General features: G+C 52.5%; 1 protein-coding gene and 1 non-coding gene across 5 annotated transcripts in view; one reads left to right on the top strand and one right to left on the bottom strand.

Moving 5' to 3' along the window:
* The window catches only part of NKAIN1 (sodium/potassium transporting ATPase interacting 1), a 41,179-nt gene extending 27,822 nt beyond the window's left edge, over positions 1–13,357 (top strand). For 2 of the 4 annotated variants that reach the window (XM_037057236.1, XM_037057237.1), the window contains exons 2-7: positions 5,636–5,773; positions 7,632–7,712; positions 9,202–9,413; positions 10,314–10,374; positions 10,978–11,059; positions 11,204–11,294. In XM_037057236.1, the coding sequence (XP_036913131.1) occupies positions 5,680–5,773; positions 7,632–7,712; positions 9,202–9,413; positions 10,314–10,374; positions 10,978–11,059; positions 11,204–11,213 (540 nt within the window). In that variant the 5' untranslated portion in view covers positions 5,636–5,679 and the 3' untranslated portion in view covers positions 11,214–11,294. Of the gene's footprint in view, positions 1–5,635; positions 5,774–7,631; positions 7,713–9,201; positions 9,414–10,313; positions 10,375–10,977; positions 11,060–11,203 lie in introns of all 4 variants that reach the window. The other 2 variants (XM_037057234.1, XM_037057235.1) reach the window with 2 other exon arrangements.
* Positions 2,423–2,556, bottom strand: LOC118994588 (small nucleolar RNA SNORA42/SNORA80 family). The gene has a single exon (XR_005068095.1). It is a non-coding gene; the product is annotated as a small nucleolar RNA SNORA42/SNORA80 family (small nucleolar RNA).
* Positions 13,358–18,471: the final 5,114 nt, after the last annotated feature.

Below are 18,471 nucleotides of genomic sequence, written 5' to 3'. Positions count from 1 at the left end.
TGAAACATGAGCAAGTAGTCCATGGAACTTGGGCAGGTGTGTGTTTGCTGAGGCTGGGGAGCATGAAGAAGAGCTGGGTATTTGATATTTAGGGGCTGGAGTGCACAGAAGGGTGGAGAGTGAGTTTGACTCAAGCACCTGCAGTGTGTGACAGGCGTGGCCCAACCACTAGACGCACAGCAGGGAACGTTGCAGGCAGAAACCCCTGCTCTCATGGAGTTTGCCTTCTAATGCAGGAAATAGACAGCATATAAGCTGTGAGTAGTATGTTGATCAATGCTAAGTGCCATGGAAAAAAATAAAACAAGTGGGGAAGCAGGGAGTTCTGCAGGGGTGTATGATTTTAAATAACACTCTCCTCACAACTGTGTGAGGAAGGTATTGTGAATCACGCCCATTCTGTTGGTAAGTAAACTGAGGCACAGAGAGGTTGAGTGACTCGCCCTAACAGAGTTGTATAAAAACCAGTGGCACCAAGATTCTAACCCTGGCTCTGCTCCTAACCTCTGCACCGAACTGTAGTAGCCAGTGGGCAGAGGAGCGGGTGGTAGGGAGGCCGTTAGGCAAGAGCGTTGAGACAGGTAAGGTACTAGCTGGGAGGGGGTGAGAGGACGTTTGTTTGTTTGTTTGATAGGAAAGGCTTGAGCATGTTTAGGAGCCAGTGGGCAGGGGGAGGTTGAGTTTATAGGAGAGAAGGGACCATGGATGGTGTGGACACCTGAGAAGACGGAAGATAGGGTTCAGAGTGCAGGCGGAGGAACTGGCCTCACTTAGGAGGGTCAGTGCCTTAAATAGAGCAGGTTATAGGCAGGTGGAGACGGGTCCTCCCAAGAGGGTTGAAGACATCGAGATCTGAAAATAGTCATTGAGGAGGTGAGTTCCCCAGAGAAGGCCAGAGGGGTGGTGGGACGGCATCCGGGCATGTCTTGAAGTCGGTGATTACACATCGACAGTGGACCCGGCCTGCCTTCTTGCAGCAGCTTCCTCCAACGGTGCTTGGATGCTTTGCAAGCAGAGAAAACTTCACCAAGTGTATCGAGATGTGGGAGTTTCCTGACACGTGGGATGACAAGGCAGAGGAGTACGGGAGTTTGGGTTGCAGGCGATGTTGATGTTGAAAGAGGGATCCTGGGGTCCTGGCAGGTTCAGAGTTGGAATGTGAGGAACCGGGGGATGGGACAGAGTAGAGGGGTGGGGTTGGGGGCTGATGTGAAGGATGTTGGGGAGCCAGCAGGGTAGTCTGAGGGGGGCTGTTGAACTGGTGACTTTGGAGGCAGGGCAGTTACAGCTGATGACACAGTCTGAGGGGTGGTGACAGATAAGGAATGGAGGGGAAGGTTGTGAGAGAGGTGTTTGAGAGACCCAGAGACTGGGGTGCCTGATGGAGTGGCCCTGGATGTCAGAGTCGACCAGAATGATGAGTCGAAGGGGCAAGAGAAGAGGCCGGTGGCTGAGGAGGCCAGTGGTGGACGAGGGTGGCAAGGCCACAGGGCTGTACAGTTCCGCGAGCAGCTTGGCGAGCACAGAGGATGCCAACCTCACCTTTGGGCTGGGGGAACATGGGGAGAGAGAAGAGGAACAGAGTCACTTGAGAAGACTACAGAAGAAGCAGCACACTTAGGTGCAGCCTGCAAGGGGCAGGGGACCCCTCAGGGAAGGGCCTGAAGCTACAGGGACACTGCCAGGGGCCGGCTCTCAGAAAGGGGCGGGGCGGTGGGGTCAGAAGAAGCAGGACAAAGCCTTGTGGGGATAGAGGGTAGAGAGGACTGTGGGGCAGCCCGGTGGGACTTACTCTGTGGGTAGGACCCAGAGAGGATCTTGTTCTCATCTGTCACTCTGGGACTGTGTTCTGGGGACCCATCCTGCTTGTCTGGGGTACGGTATGGCTGGGGACTTGGCAGACTCCGAGACTGTAGGGGTTACCCCACACTCTGTGGGCTGCCTCTATAGCAGAATGACCCGACCAGATTCGTACTTTGAAAAAGGTACTCAAGGGGGTGGTGGCCAGCCTCCCTCTCCTAGAAGCGGAGGGAGGAGGCTGCACGGGTTGCCCCCAGAAGCTTCTGTACCAGCCCTCTTTGGGGACAAACTCAGCAGCTAGGGGTTGACTTGGCTTACAGGCAGACCAGGCAGAAATGTCCCCGGGGTTGATTTTGTCGCTCAGTGTGTGTGCACTTAACATTCTTGCAAGGGTTTCTGTGGTCTCTGTGCAGTTCCTGTCTGCAAAGTGAAAGAAGGTCACCAAGGCCATGGGTAGCACAGCCTTCGGGTATCACTTCTCAGCTGGTGCAACCAGATGGGGGGTTATTCCCCCACTTTGTTGTTCTTATTGGTCTTCGTTCATTAGCTTCATGTCCTGTAGCACAGCAGGAGTTTTGGAATATTTGATTATTCGTGAGACAATGAATCTCATTTTTTTTTACACTGTACAACCCCCTTCGGAGCTCACAGCCCACAGATGCGGCTGGGCAATGGTTCGAGTCTGCAGTTTACTCTGGCTTGGGTACACTATGAGAGGCCCCCAGGGAAGGGCCCACCATAAATCCATGACCACGCTCTGAATCCCAATTTTAAATATACCGTGTATATGCACGCACACATATATACCATACATATAGATGTACATATGAGTCTATACATATACGTCAGTCTGTCTCTGCACTTACCATTGGAGGGAGAGGTGACGTATAGCCCACTCGGGCCTGGGTTATATGCCGACTGCACCCGTTTGTGACTGTCCAGTTTTCCGTCCGTCTCCTCTGCTGGACTCTGAGTTGCCAAGAGGCAGGGGCCATGACTTCGTCACTTCTGCGTCCCGGTGCCGGCACAGGGCCTGCCACCGACCAGACGTCCTGTGACTGAGTGACGGACGGACCCTGGACGGACAAGGCATGGAGATGTCGGGAGGGCGGATGAGGGGTGTACTTGGGGAGGAGACGACGAGTGAGGGTGTGGTGTGTGGAGGCGGGGGTCGGCTGAGAGGGAGGAGAGCAGCGGTTGGTCCGCATCCAGTGGAAGGAGACCGCGGTGAAGAGGCCTTCCTAGGAAAGGAGGGAGCGGTGCTGCATTCTGAAGACCAGGGAGGGTTTAGATATAGGAAAAGGCGAATGAAAGCAGGTCTTCAACTGTTATTTCAGCGACTTGGGGGCTTGGGCTGACCTAGTAAACCTTTGATACCAAACTAAGAAGCTTCAACTATTAAGTCTAATTGTCTGATAGTTTTTGTGATGTCTTCATATCCTCACAACTACTTCTTGGGGGAGGGACTATCTTCCCTATCTATAGGTAGTGAAGAAATAGGCTCAGAGAGGGAAGGTAATTTGCCCTAAGCCACACAGCAGGGCTACAATTTGAACCTGAGATTTAGTTGGGGGGGGTAACTATTTCATGCTGCCAACTCCATCATTGAGGTCCCCAAGAACACAGAGGAGTGCTGAGCAGGGTCCGGGTGGGACTGGGGGTGATGTCGTGTTTTATAGGCAGGCGTATCCAGGCAGAGTGTCTCCCCAGCTACACTGTGCGCCTGGGCAACTCTGTCACAGCCCTTAATTCTCTGGTGGCTCCTTGCCAGGACCAGGCACTAGCTGAGGTGAGAGCATCAAGCTGGACCTCAAACCACCAGGCACCCTAAGGTCTAGCAGAGTCGGGGTAGAAAGGAAGATGGAAGGAGGGCAGGAGCTTTGGCAGGGGGAGCAGCCTGGGGACTTTCTCCCCCATGGTCGGCAGGCTATTGGAGTCAAAACCAGAAGGAACGTTAGAGGTCATATGTCCAGCAACCTCTATGTATAGAAGACCCAGCAGGAAGGTGGCCTACCCAAGGTCACCTGTGGTCAATGTCAGATCTTAACCAGAAATACACCTCTTAACTCCCAGGCCACTGCCACCTGGGAGAGATTGTGCGTTGGTGCCAAGATGAGACAGGTGGCAGAGAAAGGCAGAATGGTTGCCTGGCTCTGCCACCAACCTGCTGTGTGACCTTGGGCAAGTCACTTCCCCTCTCTGAGCCCCCTGGTGTCTTTCTCCAAAATGAGATAATGATCTCAGCTCTGCCTTTCTGCCAAGGAGTATCCATGAGGGATGAACTTGGAACGCTCTTTACAATCTGCAGGGCCCTGGGATGGGAGTCGCCAACAAGAGACATGCTGGCGCCACGTGGGTGGGTGCCAGGGTTGAGCCTGCAGCTTCCTGGGCCTCTGCCCAGCCTTGCCATCTGTGTAGTAGCGTCAGCCCCACCCTCTCCTGCCTCCCCTCCAGGAAACAAGCTTCCGGGGTCTTTGCACTTGGTCAGAGTCTTCCTCCTCTCCCCACCCATACCCTTCTCTCTCCCATTTTATCTTAGGCAAGACTCTTGGTGGCAAGTGACAGAAATCACAAGTACAGAGAGGGACAATCATTCTAGGTGTGGCCGGATCCTTAATGATGTCACCGGGAACACTCTCCCTGCTTGTTTGTCGTCCTTCCTCACTCTCTGTCCCTTAGCTTTGGTGACTCACAGGAACAGGGCACACAGTGCGTGCCCATCTCTGAACAGGTCAGCGTGTATGGAGTATTTGGTTAGGCATTGGTCACAAGCCCACTATGGAACTTGGAAGTGGGCTGAGTCCCACCCAAGACACAAGGACTGTGAGGGAGCCAGCTTCCAAAACAAGACATGGGTTCTGTCCATTAAGATCAGTAAGTAGCCTTGGCACCTTTGTTCCTAAGTGTATCAGCTGAAAGATTGAACTAGGGGCTGCTAGAAAGGGAGTGTTGATTGCATTGTGTATCAGTTAGCTTTTGCTGCATAACAAATCACTCCAAAATGTATTAAAAGAACCATGTTATTCAGGTCATGATTCTGTGGGTCAGCCAGGAGACTCTTCTGGTCTGGGCTACGTGTCTCTGCCCCGCTGGTGGGTTTGCTAGCACCCAAATGAGCCACTATGGCCTTGCTGTGATGATTGACTGGTGGGCAGCTGGGGTACCTTGATGCCCCTCCATGTAGCCTTTCATAATCCAGCAGGTCACCTCTGTGTTACAAATATAGCAAGTGCGCAAGCTCCAGTCCAGTGCACAAGCATTTTTCAAGCCTTCACTTGCTTGGAGTTTGCTTAGTTCCTGTTGGATAAAGCAAGTCACATGACCAGGGACAGTATTAGCGTGGCTGGGCTCTGCCAAAGAGCATAGAAACAGGAAGAATTTGAGGACAATTTTGCAATCTCCCTAACAGCTCCCTCAGGGAAGGGAAGTAAAAAATAAATCTCTTTCTCTGTGGCCCGCACATCCCATAGGGAAGCTGTGACTTAGACCCAGCAGCTTCCCGGGGGCCTGCCGGGCAGGGCTCAGCCCTTGGGCGGGGCTGAGGGGAGGAGTCTGGGCCTTGACTCCACCCACTGAGAACCTCACTTTAGGAAGGTACCAGAGGGGAGGGCCTCTTGGCAGGGAGGCAGGTGTTCTGAACCCTGGCTCCCATCTTCCTTCAGCACCTCCCAGTTTGGTACTGTGGGGCTGGGATGGCTCTGAGGTTTGCGCACAGTCAGGCCGTGATGCCTCATTACGGCTATAACTGATGCAACCTCCTCCACAAGGTCAAGGAGGAGTCCTCGGCCTTCCCATTTAGGGGATGATGTGGCCTCAGTCTGCTCTTTTCCCACAGGTGGCTGCGCTGGAGCGGCAGATCTTTGACTTCCTAGGCTACCAATGGGCTCCGATCCTGGCCAACTTCCTGCACATCATGGCCGTCATCCTGGGCATCTTCGGCACAGTGCAGTACCGCTCCCGGTACCTTATTCTGGTATGGCTCATGTGGCCCCTCCCCAGCCGCCCCCTTCTCCTTGCTCCCACACATCTCCCCCTGCCTACAGCCACAACTGCCTGCCACCCTGGACACCCAGACACTGCTGCTCTCTTTTGCCTCTAGCCCTGTTGGTACTATGCGCAAATGTCAGTGCTTCTTGGTTCAGAGGAGACAAGGTGGATATTTGTCCTAAAGAATTTCCTGGGGGGAAAATCCAAATATTAACATGATACATTATTAAGTGAGTGACTACTATGGGTCACACACTCTGCTAAGAGTCTCATGTGCTTTATTGGATCTTTACAACAGCTCTGCAAGGTTTATCGTGCCATCTCCAATTTCTAGATGAGGAAATGAGTCTCAGAAAGGCTATGTCGCTTCCTGAGGTCACACAGCTAATCGGCAGAGCCAGGACTAGAGTACGAGGTCCAGAGTGAAGGCCCCGCCACACTGCTATGCTGCCTCAGAAAGCCAGTGGGAGGAAGGGGCCTTGTCTTGTTTAGTTCCTCAGGTTATTTCAGGAAAGCTTGGCTTTTGTCTCTTGTTTTCATCAGGAATATGGTCTAGCCGTGGCTGGTGTGGCTCAGTGGGTTGAGCATCAGACTACGGATCAGAGAGTCGCCGGTTCGATTCCCAGTCAGGGCACATGCCTGGGTTGCAGGCCAGGTTCCTAGTAGGGGGCGTGTGAGAGGCAACCACGCATTCATGTTTCTCTCCCTTTCTTTCTGCCTCCCTTCTCCTCTCTCTGAAAATAAATCAATAAAATCTTAAAAAACAAACCAACAAACAAAGATATGGTCTAGCCCTATCCAGGTGGCTTAGTTGGTTGGAGCATCATCCTGTACACCAAAAGGTTGTGAGTTCAATCCCTGGTCAGAGCGCGTAAGGTTCAATCCCTGGTCACGTGCAATCCAAGTTTCTCTCTCTCATGGTTGTTTCTCTCTCTCTCTTCCACTCTCTCTAAAATCAGTAAATAGATCCTCGGGTGAGGATTTAAAAAAATATACGGTCAACAGTGGCTTTGAGGTCAGTGCCTGCACACCCATCCCAAGAGTGGAAGATGTCCCTGGCTCCTTCTGTCTGCTTGCTTTTTCTAAGACCTGGTCCTCGATGGACTCTGTCAAACTCCTCTTTTCAGCTCACCTTTGTCCCCTGCTCTTCCTTAGTGATCCGTTCACACACCTCTCCTGAGGGAAAAAGCTTTCTATGTTTACTACAGAAATGTGTGAACCCTACAGTAACAACGATGCACAGTGCCCCCCTCCCACCAGAAACCACCAGCACCCCGTTAGGGCTGCTGCCTACCTGCCACAGGTTCAGCTCCCAGAAGCCAGGTGAACAGGGGCCTTCCAGAGTTTTCTCTCACCTGAGCAAGATTCAAGAACTCTTCTCTCCAGTTCTCCGAAAGCCCCAGGCCCCCGTGTAGACAGTCCTGCCCGCCAGGTGGCGGCTGCTGGAATTGCAGGCATAGGGCTTGGACGGAAATAGCCAGTTTTTCTCCAGTTCTTTGCCATGTCTAGGGGGCCACTGTTCTCTGCTGAACAGGTAGTATTAACTACCCAAGGACTTGGTTCGCATGCCAGCCCTTTCTCTAGCTGTGTGATCTTGGAAAAGAGACCCTTTCTGGGCCTTAAAGTAGTCATCTCTGAGGGGGGGCTGCTGCCTTCCCTGCAGGGCTGTTGTAAGGCCAGATGGGTATAAAAATCATCCGTAGACTGTTCTCGGTGCTGTACGAGTGACGTATAGTCATAAATTCCCCTGCGAATGTCTTCTCAGTCCATCAGGTCTGTTTCTGTGCCCCACCCCACACCCGCTCCCCCAGGCCCCACCCTGACGGCACCTCTGTTTTCCCCAGTATGCAGCCTGGCTCGTGCTTTGGGTTGGCTGGAATGCATTTATCATCTGCTTCTACCTGGAGGTTGGACAGCTGTCCCAGGTAAGCCTCAGGCCTGGCAGCGCCAGAGGGCAGAGCCTGACCTTTCCCATCCCCCACTCTAAGGGCTCCCAGGGTGGTGTGGGTCTGGGGGTGTCATCTCTTAAAAAAATCTCCTTCTACATGTCCAAATAACCTGTGTTCCATCCCCCACCCCACAGTTGTTTCTGGCCCCCTCTGCACTTTTCAGACACAAATGATGATGGAGCGGATAAGGGTGAAGATCAGTCTGTGTGAAGATGGGCTGGGGTCCCACTTGATAACAGGCTCAGTAGAGCCCTGGCTGGTGTGGCTCAGTGGTTTGAATGCTGGCCTGCAAATCAAAGGGTCACCAGTTCAATTCCCAGTCAGGGCACACGCCTGGGCTGCAGGCCAGGTCCCCAGTAGGGATGCGCATGAGAGGCAACCACCCATTGATGTTTCTTTCCCTCTCTCCCTCCCTTTCCTTCTCTAAAAATAAATAAATAAATAAATAAAATCTTAAGAGAAAAGAAAAAAAACAAGCTCAGTAGAAACCAACAATCTGTGGTGGCCCAGAAAGCTACAAGGCCCCGTGCATGTACAGGGAAAATCCCACTCACTTTCTACTGTTCAGATCACAGAGATTTGAGGCTGGTGCCAATCAGTATTTTTCAGAAGAGAAAGAGAGTAGGTAGAGTTTGTTCAGGAAAAATTGAACAGACCGTGTCACGTGAAGAAATATCGAAGAAAGGAGCGTTTAGCTTTGAGATGAGCAAGCCCAGAGAGCACAGCTTCCATTTTTAGATGTAAAGAAGGCAGCAGATATGAACGAGAGCATTGGGTTTATAGTTTCAAATCCCAGCTCTAATATTTCTAGCTGTGTGACCTTGGGCAAGTGCTTTACCCTCTCTGAGCTTCGGTTCCTCATCTAGTAAGTGCAGATAAGAACAACTCCAGCTTCCACTGGTTGCTGAGGGGATAAACGAGATTGCATATCTCAGTGCTTGATACCCGTCAGATACAGTGGATATTTGTTAGTGGCCTGTGTGAGCAAACAGACCGATGGACACATGCATGCACACCATGGATAGTGACTTCCGACTGAGGCTAGCTATTTCTGCGTTTCAAATGGGGAGACTGAGGACCAAAGAGGGAAGAAGTTTGCCCAGCGTCACACATGGAGAGGGCATTGGAGAGGCTGACTGGGCTGTGAAAGGACCTGTATTGAATATTTCAGCAATGGCTGGAAAATTGAATCTGGTCACTGTTAATGTCCTTTCCAGCCCTGAAGTTCTGGGGTTCCTTTGAGTACCACCAGCACCTTCTGGCGTTGTTGAAAGAGTGAGGCCTGCATGGTCATCGGGCGCCACCTACTGGCTAGATATGGATCTGCAGAGACAGACTCCCCATCCACCCCCCACCTCCCATGCCCTCCACAAATCAAGCCAGGGGAGTCCAGATGTTAAGTAGGCTTTATATACAGCCTCCTGTGACCTGGGGAGGATCTCCCCACCCCAGCTCAGTATTCTAGGCCTCTGCCCCCAGGACCGGGACTTCATCATGACCTTCAACACATCCCTACACCGCTCCTGGTGGATGGAGAACGGGCCAGGCTGCCTAGTGACACCTGTCCTGAACTCCCGCCTGGCCCTGGAGGACCACCATGTCATCTCTGTCACTGGCTGCCTGCTTGACTATCCCTACATTGAAGCCCTCAGCAGCGCCCTGCAGATCTTCCTGGCTGTGAGTCCTCCTGTCCCCCCACCTCACGACACCCCCAAAAGTGGAATCTGCAAACCCTGTTGTTTAGCCCTAGTTAAGAAGAGCCAAACCTAGGTCTTCCAGCCTGCCTGTGCTTCTGCCTGACTGTTTCTGTACCCTGTCCCTCCTCCCTTCGCCCCTGCCCCAGCCCCCTTCAGAGAATGAGCAGACTTAATGAATAGGATGAGGCATCAGACCATGAGTCAGCGCTGGGTTTAAATCTCCAGTATACCCACTGCATGGCCTTGCCATCTCCAAGCTTGTTTCCTTAGTCAAAACAAGGAATGGCAGGCCCTGGCCTGGTACATCAGTTGATTAAAGCATTTTCTCAATATGCCGAGGCTGTGGGTTCAATCCCCAGTCAGGGCACATACAAGAATCAACCACTGAAGGCATAAATAAGTGGAACAACAAATTGATGTTTCTCTTTTTTAAATCAGTTCAAAAGTAAAATATGCTTAACATGTATTACAAAAAGGGGGGGATGATAATATCAACCAAAAGTGTTATAAAAATACAATAAGAATATCTCCAAGATAATAACAGTTCTCATTTCTAGAAGGGCCAGCCCTTTACATATACAAAGGCACTTTACACATACAAAGTCACGAGATTCTCTTTCCTCCTAACAAGCCAGTAAATTGCCCAGATCCAGCTAGGGAAACTGAGGCTCCAAGAGCTCAAAGAATTAGTTGTCCAAAGTTCACACTTCCAGAACGGAGATTGGAACCAAGTAGGTTTGACTTTAAGACCCAGTCATTAACTTAAAGTCATTACAGGTTTGCTGTCATCTTAGCGCACCCTGTCCCTCCAGTCCGGATAGGCAGGGCCCGGCACAAGGTGCAGGAAGAGCTTTCCTCTCCCTGTCCTCTTCTCCCTCAGCTGTTCGGGTTTGTGTTCGCCTGCTACGTGAGCAAAGTGTTCCTGGAGGAGGAGGACAGCTGTGAGTGGGCGGCGCCCCTAGGGAGGTGGTAAAACCTGGCCGTGGGCCTCCGCGCGCCTTCAGCACCCTGGACAGGGCCCTAAGCGGCCTCAGTGGGAGGGAGCCCTTGGGCGGCCATTCAGGGAGGGAAGAAGAGGCGGCAGGGGTGGGTAAGGGTTTGCATAGCCAGTCTATTCCGTGATGAGGCCCAGGTGTCCAGGAGTCCAGTTCAAGACCCCAGCACCGCCCCCTACCCGCCTCTCTTAGGCCCTGCCCCTTGCAGGGGCTCCACTGGACTGGTCCCTGTGAGGCACTGACCAATCCCAGGGTTCCCACCCTTCCATCCCCTTCTCTTAATTGGCTCGAGCCCTCCCCGCAAGAGACTTCTTTTTTAAGGCTGCCCCGCCCCCCATTCTCTATCCACCTAGGGTCTAGGCTGGGAACTGGCCGAACTCCTCCGTGTCCCCGCCCACCTAGGCCCATCCCTCAGGCAGCAAGTTAAGGCCCACCCCTAAGGCCCTTAACTTGGTGTACCCCCAGGTTCTTCCCTTTCAAAGACCAAGCCTCCTATAACTCACCTGCGACAGGCCCATTCCTAACCATGTGCCACCTTCCCTTCTGCAGTTGACTTCATCGGTGGTTTTGATTCCTACGGATACCAGGCGCCCCAGAAGACGTCGCATTTACAACTGCAGCCTCTGTACACGTGAGTCCAGGCGCTGAGCAGGACGGGGTGGGGGACCTGGGCGTTAGTGTCGAAAAAAGGGGAGGGGGGTAGGAAGAGCAGCCGGGACAATCTGCTCCCTTATTTTAGGGGTACACTTTCCTAACCTGCCTTTGTTTCCTGCAGGTCGGGGTAGCTTCTGCCCCGCGCCCACCCTGGCGCCGCGTGCTTTGTGGCTAGACTGACAGCTGTGGCCACGAACTCCGGCCAAGATGGCAGGCGCGCCCCCTGGCGGCTCGCGGGCCGACTGCAGCTTGCGCGGCTTGATCTAGGTCTGCTGCGGACTTGGACTTGGCCCTTCACAGCCTGGACTTCAGGGGTGGGGCGGGGTGGGACAAGGGAGGGGACTCTGGAGGTTTGTATTTTTTTTATCTCAGCCTTGACCTGGGCTGGGGCCTCCCTCCCTTCTCCCAGCCTCTCCCTTTCAACCGTCACACAGCATCTGTCCACTGCCCGAGAGTAAAGGCTGGGTGGACAGACTCATCCCATCTCACCACGCCCACTCACCCGCTCTGAGCGAGGTTACCCGGCACTGGGAGCAGGAGTCCTGGGTTCCGGTCGCAGCTTCACCACTGACTCTGTGTGACAACTGGCAAGGCCCTTGCCCTCTTTGGTCCTCAGTTTCCCCACCCCAAATGATTAAAATTATCCCTTAGCAGACGGAGCTCTTTCCAGCCTTCTCTCTCATTTGACTCTCAGTTCCCTGGGTTAGGCTAGAATGATAATCCTCAAAATCCCCGTTTTGCAGATAAGGAAACTGAGGCCCAGAGATGCGAAGTGATTTGCTTTGAGGCCACACAACTAGGCTTCTGGTGGAGGCAGGCCTTGAATACAGTGGACTTCCTGTAGTTTCAGCCTCCAAACCCCAGTGTCTGGTCCCTGAATTCCATGTTCAAGCCCCTTTCCAGCGTGGACACTCTAGAACCCATGTGATCTACACCACATCTACACGTCACTGCCACCACTTGCCAATGTCTCTCTTAAAGCAATATACCCGTTCTCTTGTTGGGAACCAGACATACAGAGCCCAGAGCCCCGAATCCAGCCTGACCCCCAGGGAAGCCTTCCTGGACTAGGCGTCTGTCCACCCTTGGCAGACATGTCTAGCTCCAGGGAAGGGGGTCTGCAACTCAGTCTCCACACCCGCTTCCAGGTCCCTGAAGCTGCTACCCCCATGATCCCGTATCCTCTCCGCAACTCCACCAACCCCTGACAGCTCCATCCACCTGGTCATTTGGAAGACCTGTGGTTTGAGAGTGGAAAAGGGCTGATCAGAACTGCTGGTCACCAGTACTCATAGACCGCTAGTACTTATGACCACTCCAATGTCCAGGAGTTCTGAAGATGCAGAACAGAGGTGTGGGGCATGGTGAGGGGTCAGGAGGGCCAGCACCCTTCCTTGAGGGCAAGTAGAAACTAGAGCTCATTCTCCCCACTTGCTTCCACAGACATCCCTTAGCACTGTGCATCCTGTGCCCTGGCTGGTGAGCCCAAGGGCAGGAGGATCAGGCCTCAGCTTCCCAGTCTGTGAAATAGGAGGACCCTGGGTAAGGAAGGAGGGTGGGAGGCATCAGGGAACTGGGGGGAAGTGCAGACAGAGTGCACATCTGAGCCCGACTGTGGTGACTACTTTGTTTGTGCTCTCCACCCTCCAGTCTATATTCCCTGCTGTTTAAGGCCGAGACATCCTGAGCTCAGACCACACCCCGCCATCCCACTGAAGTTCTGTACTGGGGAGCCAGCCCCATGAGCTCCTCCCGTCACCAAGGCACTGAGGTCTCAGGTGGTCAGCCCAGTTAACCGAGGGCTGCAGCTCAAGGTGCAGACAATTCCCTTGGGCCTGGCTGCTGCCCTACCACCCGGCCAACTCCTGCCTCCAGCCCTCCCTTCCCCCACCCACATCCAGCTGTCATCTCACACCCACTCCCCAAACCCCCTTCTACTCAAGGGGTTTAGCCACTGGTGCTTTGAAAGCCTTTTGTTTTTATAAGACGGTTTTTGCAAGGCGGCCAAGTTCTCACTGGGGCCTTGCACGGCAGGGAGCGTTCCCCTGGTTTCTGTGCAGGTGGGTTGATTAAAGATGGTGTTTTCTTCTCTGTCTTCCTGTCCTCCTGCCCTGTGAGTCAGCAGGGTCCCTGCATGAGGGTGGGCAGGGGCTGGCAGTCAATGTCATTGTCACTATCAAACATTCCTGGGGCACTGGCCTGTTCCTCTGATTGGCTGTGTAGCTTTGGGCAAGTTACTTTCCTCTTTCCTGGTCCATAAAATGCAGAGGCGGGACTGAATCAGTGGATTCCCAGGGCTTTCCAATCCCTTGGAGAGCGTTCTATTTTATTTTTCTGGTGAAGTACATGTTCAGTTTATGTTTCCAAATATCCTTTGCTTTTCGGCCCCGCCCTCTTACTGACAGTTCAGCTCCTGACTGGAAACGAGCTGGCAGACAGTGCTTTAGAAAGAGATGCTGGGCCAGACCTGGGCATCCTGGATCCTTTCTGGAGATGCCCTAGAGTCAGTACTTTGAATTTTTTAAATTTTACTTTTGTGAACAGGTAATATGTATATATGGTGCAGAATTCAGAAAGTTGCAAGGGGTTATATTCTCTTATTTTTTATAGCTTTCCAAAGATAGTCAATTTTTAAAAAACTATTGATTGATCTTAGAAACATCAATTTGTTGTTCCACTTATTTATACGTTCATTGGTTGCTTCTTGGGTGTGCCCTGAGCGGGATTGAACCCGCAACCTTGGCGGATTGGGATACTGCACTAACCAACGGAGCTATCAGCCAGGGTGATAGTCAAATTTTAAAAGTTATAATAAATACTTGTTTTTCCCCATTTTTTCACACAAACGACAACATATTCTCATTTTTCAACTCCCTGCTTTTTTCACTTTCCGAATCTTGGAAATCTCCCCCCAGTAATACATCCGCACCTGTCTTCCCTCCTTCCACAGTGATTTGGTAGATTTGGGGTTTGTAGGGATCCCCAGGTGACCCTTATGCAGCCAGGGACTGAGAGCCAGGGCTTCTACAGAAGGCTGCCCCAGGCCCATTGTGCAGGCTTCTGTGGAGTCCAGAGGAAAGTAAATCACAGACACCGCATGGAAGGAGCTATGGTCTAGAGGGGAGCCCGAGGGGTGGGCAGGCGGATGAGTGAGTGCTAGCAGGTGGCCGGTAGCACTCGAGGACAGTGCAGAGGAAAGGCAGTTGCGCATAGGAGCCTGGGGGAGAGATGGCCTGAGCGTCCAGGACAATGCAGCTGTGGACGGAGGACACACGGGATCTGGGGCAAGACCAGCCAGAGACTGACTGGGAGGAGAAAGCTTCCATGAGGAATGTTTTTGTTTCCTATTGCTGTCATAGATGACCACAGTTTTAGTGTCTTTCAAAAAATACAAACGCGTTACCTTTCAGAAGTTCAACTCGGTGTCACTGGGCTAAAATCAAGACACCTGGAGGGCCACAGTTCTTTCCTGTGGCTCCAGAGAGAATGCCCTTCCTTGCCCTTTCCAGCGTCCAGAGGCTGCCCTCATTTCTTGACTGTGGCCAACCTTACTCCATCTTCAAAGCCAGCAATGTCGCATGTGCCTGACCCTCCTTCCATCATCGAGTCTCTCTCTAAGCACAGCTGGGAGAGGCTTCCCATTTTTGAGGTCTTGTGGTGTTGGATTGGGCCCCACCCGCACAGTCCAGGAAAGTCTCCAAGTCCTTAGTCACATCTGCAAAGTCCCTTTTGCCACGTAACACATTCACACACTCCAAGGACTAGATTGTGGACAACTTTGGGAGCTACCATGTTATTCTGCCTTCTGTAAGGAAGTTGTGCCCAGGTTATAGCAGCCCTGAATGTCAAACCAGGGCACACCGGCCTGATGTGGTGACTTGGAAGATTCGGAATAGAAGCCGCCCAGTTACAGCTGTGCTTTAGAGAGAACTGGGAGGAGGGCTAGAGAGGTATAGGTCAGCGGAGGAAAGCAGGAAGCCGTGGTTTTGGGGGGAAGAGGCTTAGGGTTTCTCACTTTGTTGTGTAAATGTGTTATTCGGGACACGGGTGACCATGAACTCAGTGTGAACTCGGGAAGGCTAGTACAGTAATGAAGGACTTGAAATGCAGAAGTCAAGCACCCCTGGGTCCAAATTTATCACTCCGGAACCTGTTGAGCTGGTCTTTCCTCCAAGCCCAGTGAAGCTCCCCCAGCTCCTGCCGCCCCGGGGGGCGGTCTCCCAGCAACCTCTGCACATTAGAAACATCCAGATAGGGTGGGCCTTCAGCCACTGCTCAGTCATAAAGGTGCCCAAGGCAGTCTTTGAAGCAGTAGAATATTAATTCTCCAAGGTGCATTTGACAAGCACAATGGTCTACTGGGATTTATAGACATAGAGTTTTCTTTAACATGTTGGAATTGGGTCTTGCGGTTTCTAAACAGATTAGCAGTGAGGGAGGGCCTGAAGCCAAGGCCTCCTGGCCTTGTATGAGTCATTAATCCACAGGCTACTTGGACGAGGCAGTGTTTCTCAGACTTGCAGGGGCGAGAATCCCTTAAAATACAAATTTCTGAAGCTAACACCTGGGCAATGACTGGAATCTGCAGGGTCTTTTTTGTTTTGTTTTTTTTGTTTTTCTTCACACAAGCCCCCAGGCGATCCAATGTGGGTAAATCCTAGGAAAAGAGGCGAGCAAACATTTTCGAGTCTTCCTTTACGCCAGTATCAGGGCGGCCACAGCAGATGAAGCCTGTCCGCTCCCTCATATCAGAGCTGGATCTTAGTTCTCTCTGCAAAGTTCCATTTCATTTGTTAACAGATGTTGTTGTTGTCTTTTTAAACTTTCCCAAGTTGCAGATGTTTATTTTTAGAGAGAGGGGAAAGAAGGGAGAAGAGAGAACCATCAGTGTTTGAGAGAATCATCTTGTGTGGCCCCCACGGGGGACCTAGGCCCCTCCCCAGGCATGTGCCCTGACCAGGAATCGAACCAGCCACCCTTTGGATTGCAGGCTGGCACTCAGTCCACTGAGCCACACCATCCAGGGCTGTTAACAGATGTTTTTAATGGGTTGTGCATTTGAAAGGCTGTGATCAACTCAAACATTGATATAACTTCACCACGAAATCAGTTTGGGCAAAGGCAGGACCACACTCTGCCTTTCCCTCCCAGCCTCCGGCGCCAGGAGGAGGTGTGTGCGCCTCCAATTTGCCCCCACAGCCTCCGGAGCTGTGGGCCACGCCCTGCCCTGAGCCTGGATTCCAGTGACTCGGCATTTCCCTGCTCAGAAGGCTCTGGAATCCGATGGGGCAGGCCCGGACAGACCCGAGCTGCAGAGAGAGCCCCCTGCAGGCCGTCCGGGTGCCGGAATTCTACCTCTTCCTCTGCCCCAGCCACTGGGGACCTGGGTAACTTCTCCCGCCTCCGGCCTTGGTGAGAGGAGAGGACCGAGCTTGGTGTGATGATTCCTTCCTGCTGACTCTGAGAAAGGGCTTCTCAACCCGAATGTACTTGGGATGCCTTTTTAAAATACAGATTTCTGGGCTCCACTCTCATACCGGGTGCTAATTCATTGCGACCCAAGCACCTGAATCAATGCTGTAACTTTATCAAGCATCTTCCATGTGCCCAGAACTGGGGATACAACAGGGAACGAGACAGAACGTAATCCCTGCTCTAGAGGAGGGTATCTGTTGGGAGGAAACACGGGATCGCGTACGTCCTACGTGTCGGCAAAACAAGGCAGGGAAGGGGGTGCAGGGTAGAAAGGGACTCTAGTTACAAACTGAACTTCAGGTGACTTAGGGGAGGTCTCACTAAGAAGGATTTTTGATAAAAGACCTGAAGAAGGTTAGGTAGACAGCAAAGGGCACAGCAAGTGCAAAGGCCCTGAGGTGGGAGCACGTCTGGGTATCATAGAGAAGCAAGGGAGCCAGTGTGGTTTACAGCCCGGAAGAGGGAGGCTGGTAGAAGATAAAGTAGGAGAGGTGGGGAGGGGGAGGCATGTCAGATACTGTTGGCCTTAAAGGGCCTCTTAAGGGTCAGCTTTTAATCTGAATGAGATGGGGAACCACGGGAAGAAGAGAACGCAGTGCTGGGGAAATCCCTTTGGACACCGCATGGAGCACAGGTTGGAGGAAGTCAGGGCTGACAGAGGGACACCAGGTCCAGTGCCACCAAGATCACCCAGGTGACAGGGGCTAGAGGTTCCGTCAGGGAGGCAGCAGTGGGGGGTGTAAGAAGTGGCTGGATTCCAATCCGTCTGTGGGTGAGACGAACAGGACCTGCTGGGGGACTGGATGTGGGATGTGAGTGAAAGACCAGGACCGAAGAGGACCCCGTGCTCTCTGGCCTGAGCAAGCAGGATGGGGACGACAGCAGCAGCAGCAGGTCGGGGGCCGATCTCGACATTTGGGGTTTGGACATGTCACTTTGGAGATGCCTCCTGGACGTTCAAGTGGAGACGTCGAGAGACAGCTGAGAGCTGCGGGCCGAAGATAATGAGTATGAAATCACTGGCGTTGGGGTGGGGTTTCAGGTCTGCGCAGTGGATGATGTCATCCAACAGGGAACGCAGACGGGGAGGAGGAAGACCTAGGCACGTCCACATTTAGGGCTGCAGAACATCAGGGGGAACCAGCAGAGAAGGCAGCATCCGGGGACCCAAGCTGCTGATAAGAACTAGCATTTCTGAGTTGTTGTTTACTGATTTCATTCTATGTCAAGAAATACTCGCTGAGCACCTACTATGTTCCAGACACTGTTCTAGACACTGAAGATACAGCAACGAGTGAGACAGACAAGACCCTGGCTCTCTCTCTTACAGCTTCTCTTTTAGGCAGAATTGGTGTGTATTTTCTTTTCTTTTTTTTAAGATTTTATTTTTTGGAGAGAGTGGAAAGGAAGAAGAAAAAGAGAGAAAGAAACATCAGTGTGTGGTTGCCTCTTGTAAGCCCCCCACTGGGGACCTGGCCCGCAACCCACGCATGTGTCCCGACTGGGAATTAAACAGGCGACCCTTTGGTTTGCAGGCCAACACTCAGTCCGCTGAGCTACACCAGCCAGGGTGGTATGTATTTACTTTTTCAGTCTTCCTAACAATCCAAAAAGAGTAAATTCTGTTACCACCATCTTACACTTATGGAGCCAGTCAAGGTGGGAGAGGCTAAGTCACGTGTCCCAAGTCACACAGCCAGCAAGCAGCAGCAGGTGCTTAAAACCAGCCGCTCTGACCCCTGGGCTCGTTCTCTCGCCACGGAACACATCGCCTCCTGGGAATTCTGACTCCCAGCCAGGGCTGAGAACCACTGCTCTAGGACTTGCCAAGAAAACCTAGTGGCTTAAATAAACATGGTCTCAGTGCCTGTAGGTCAGAAATTTGGAAGCAGCCTAGCTGGGTGGTGCTGGCCG

Source organism: Sturnira hondurensis, unplaced genomic scaffold (assembly GCF_014824575.4).
Source record: "Sturnira hondurensis isolate 20B ecotype Veracruz unplaced genomic scaffold, ASM1482457v3 Scaffold0009516, whole genome shotgun sequence".
NCBI classification, from domain to species: Eukaryota; Metazoa; Chordata; class Mammalia; order Chiroptera; family Phyllostomidae; genus Sturnira; species Sturnira hondurensis.
Note: the sequence above shows the minus strand (reverse complement) of the source record. Positions and strands in the feature narration are given on the sequence as shown.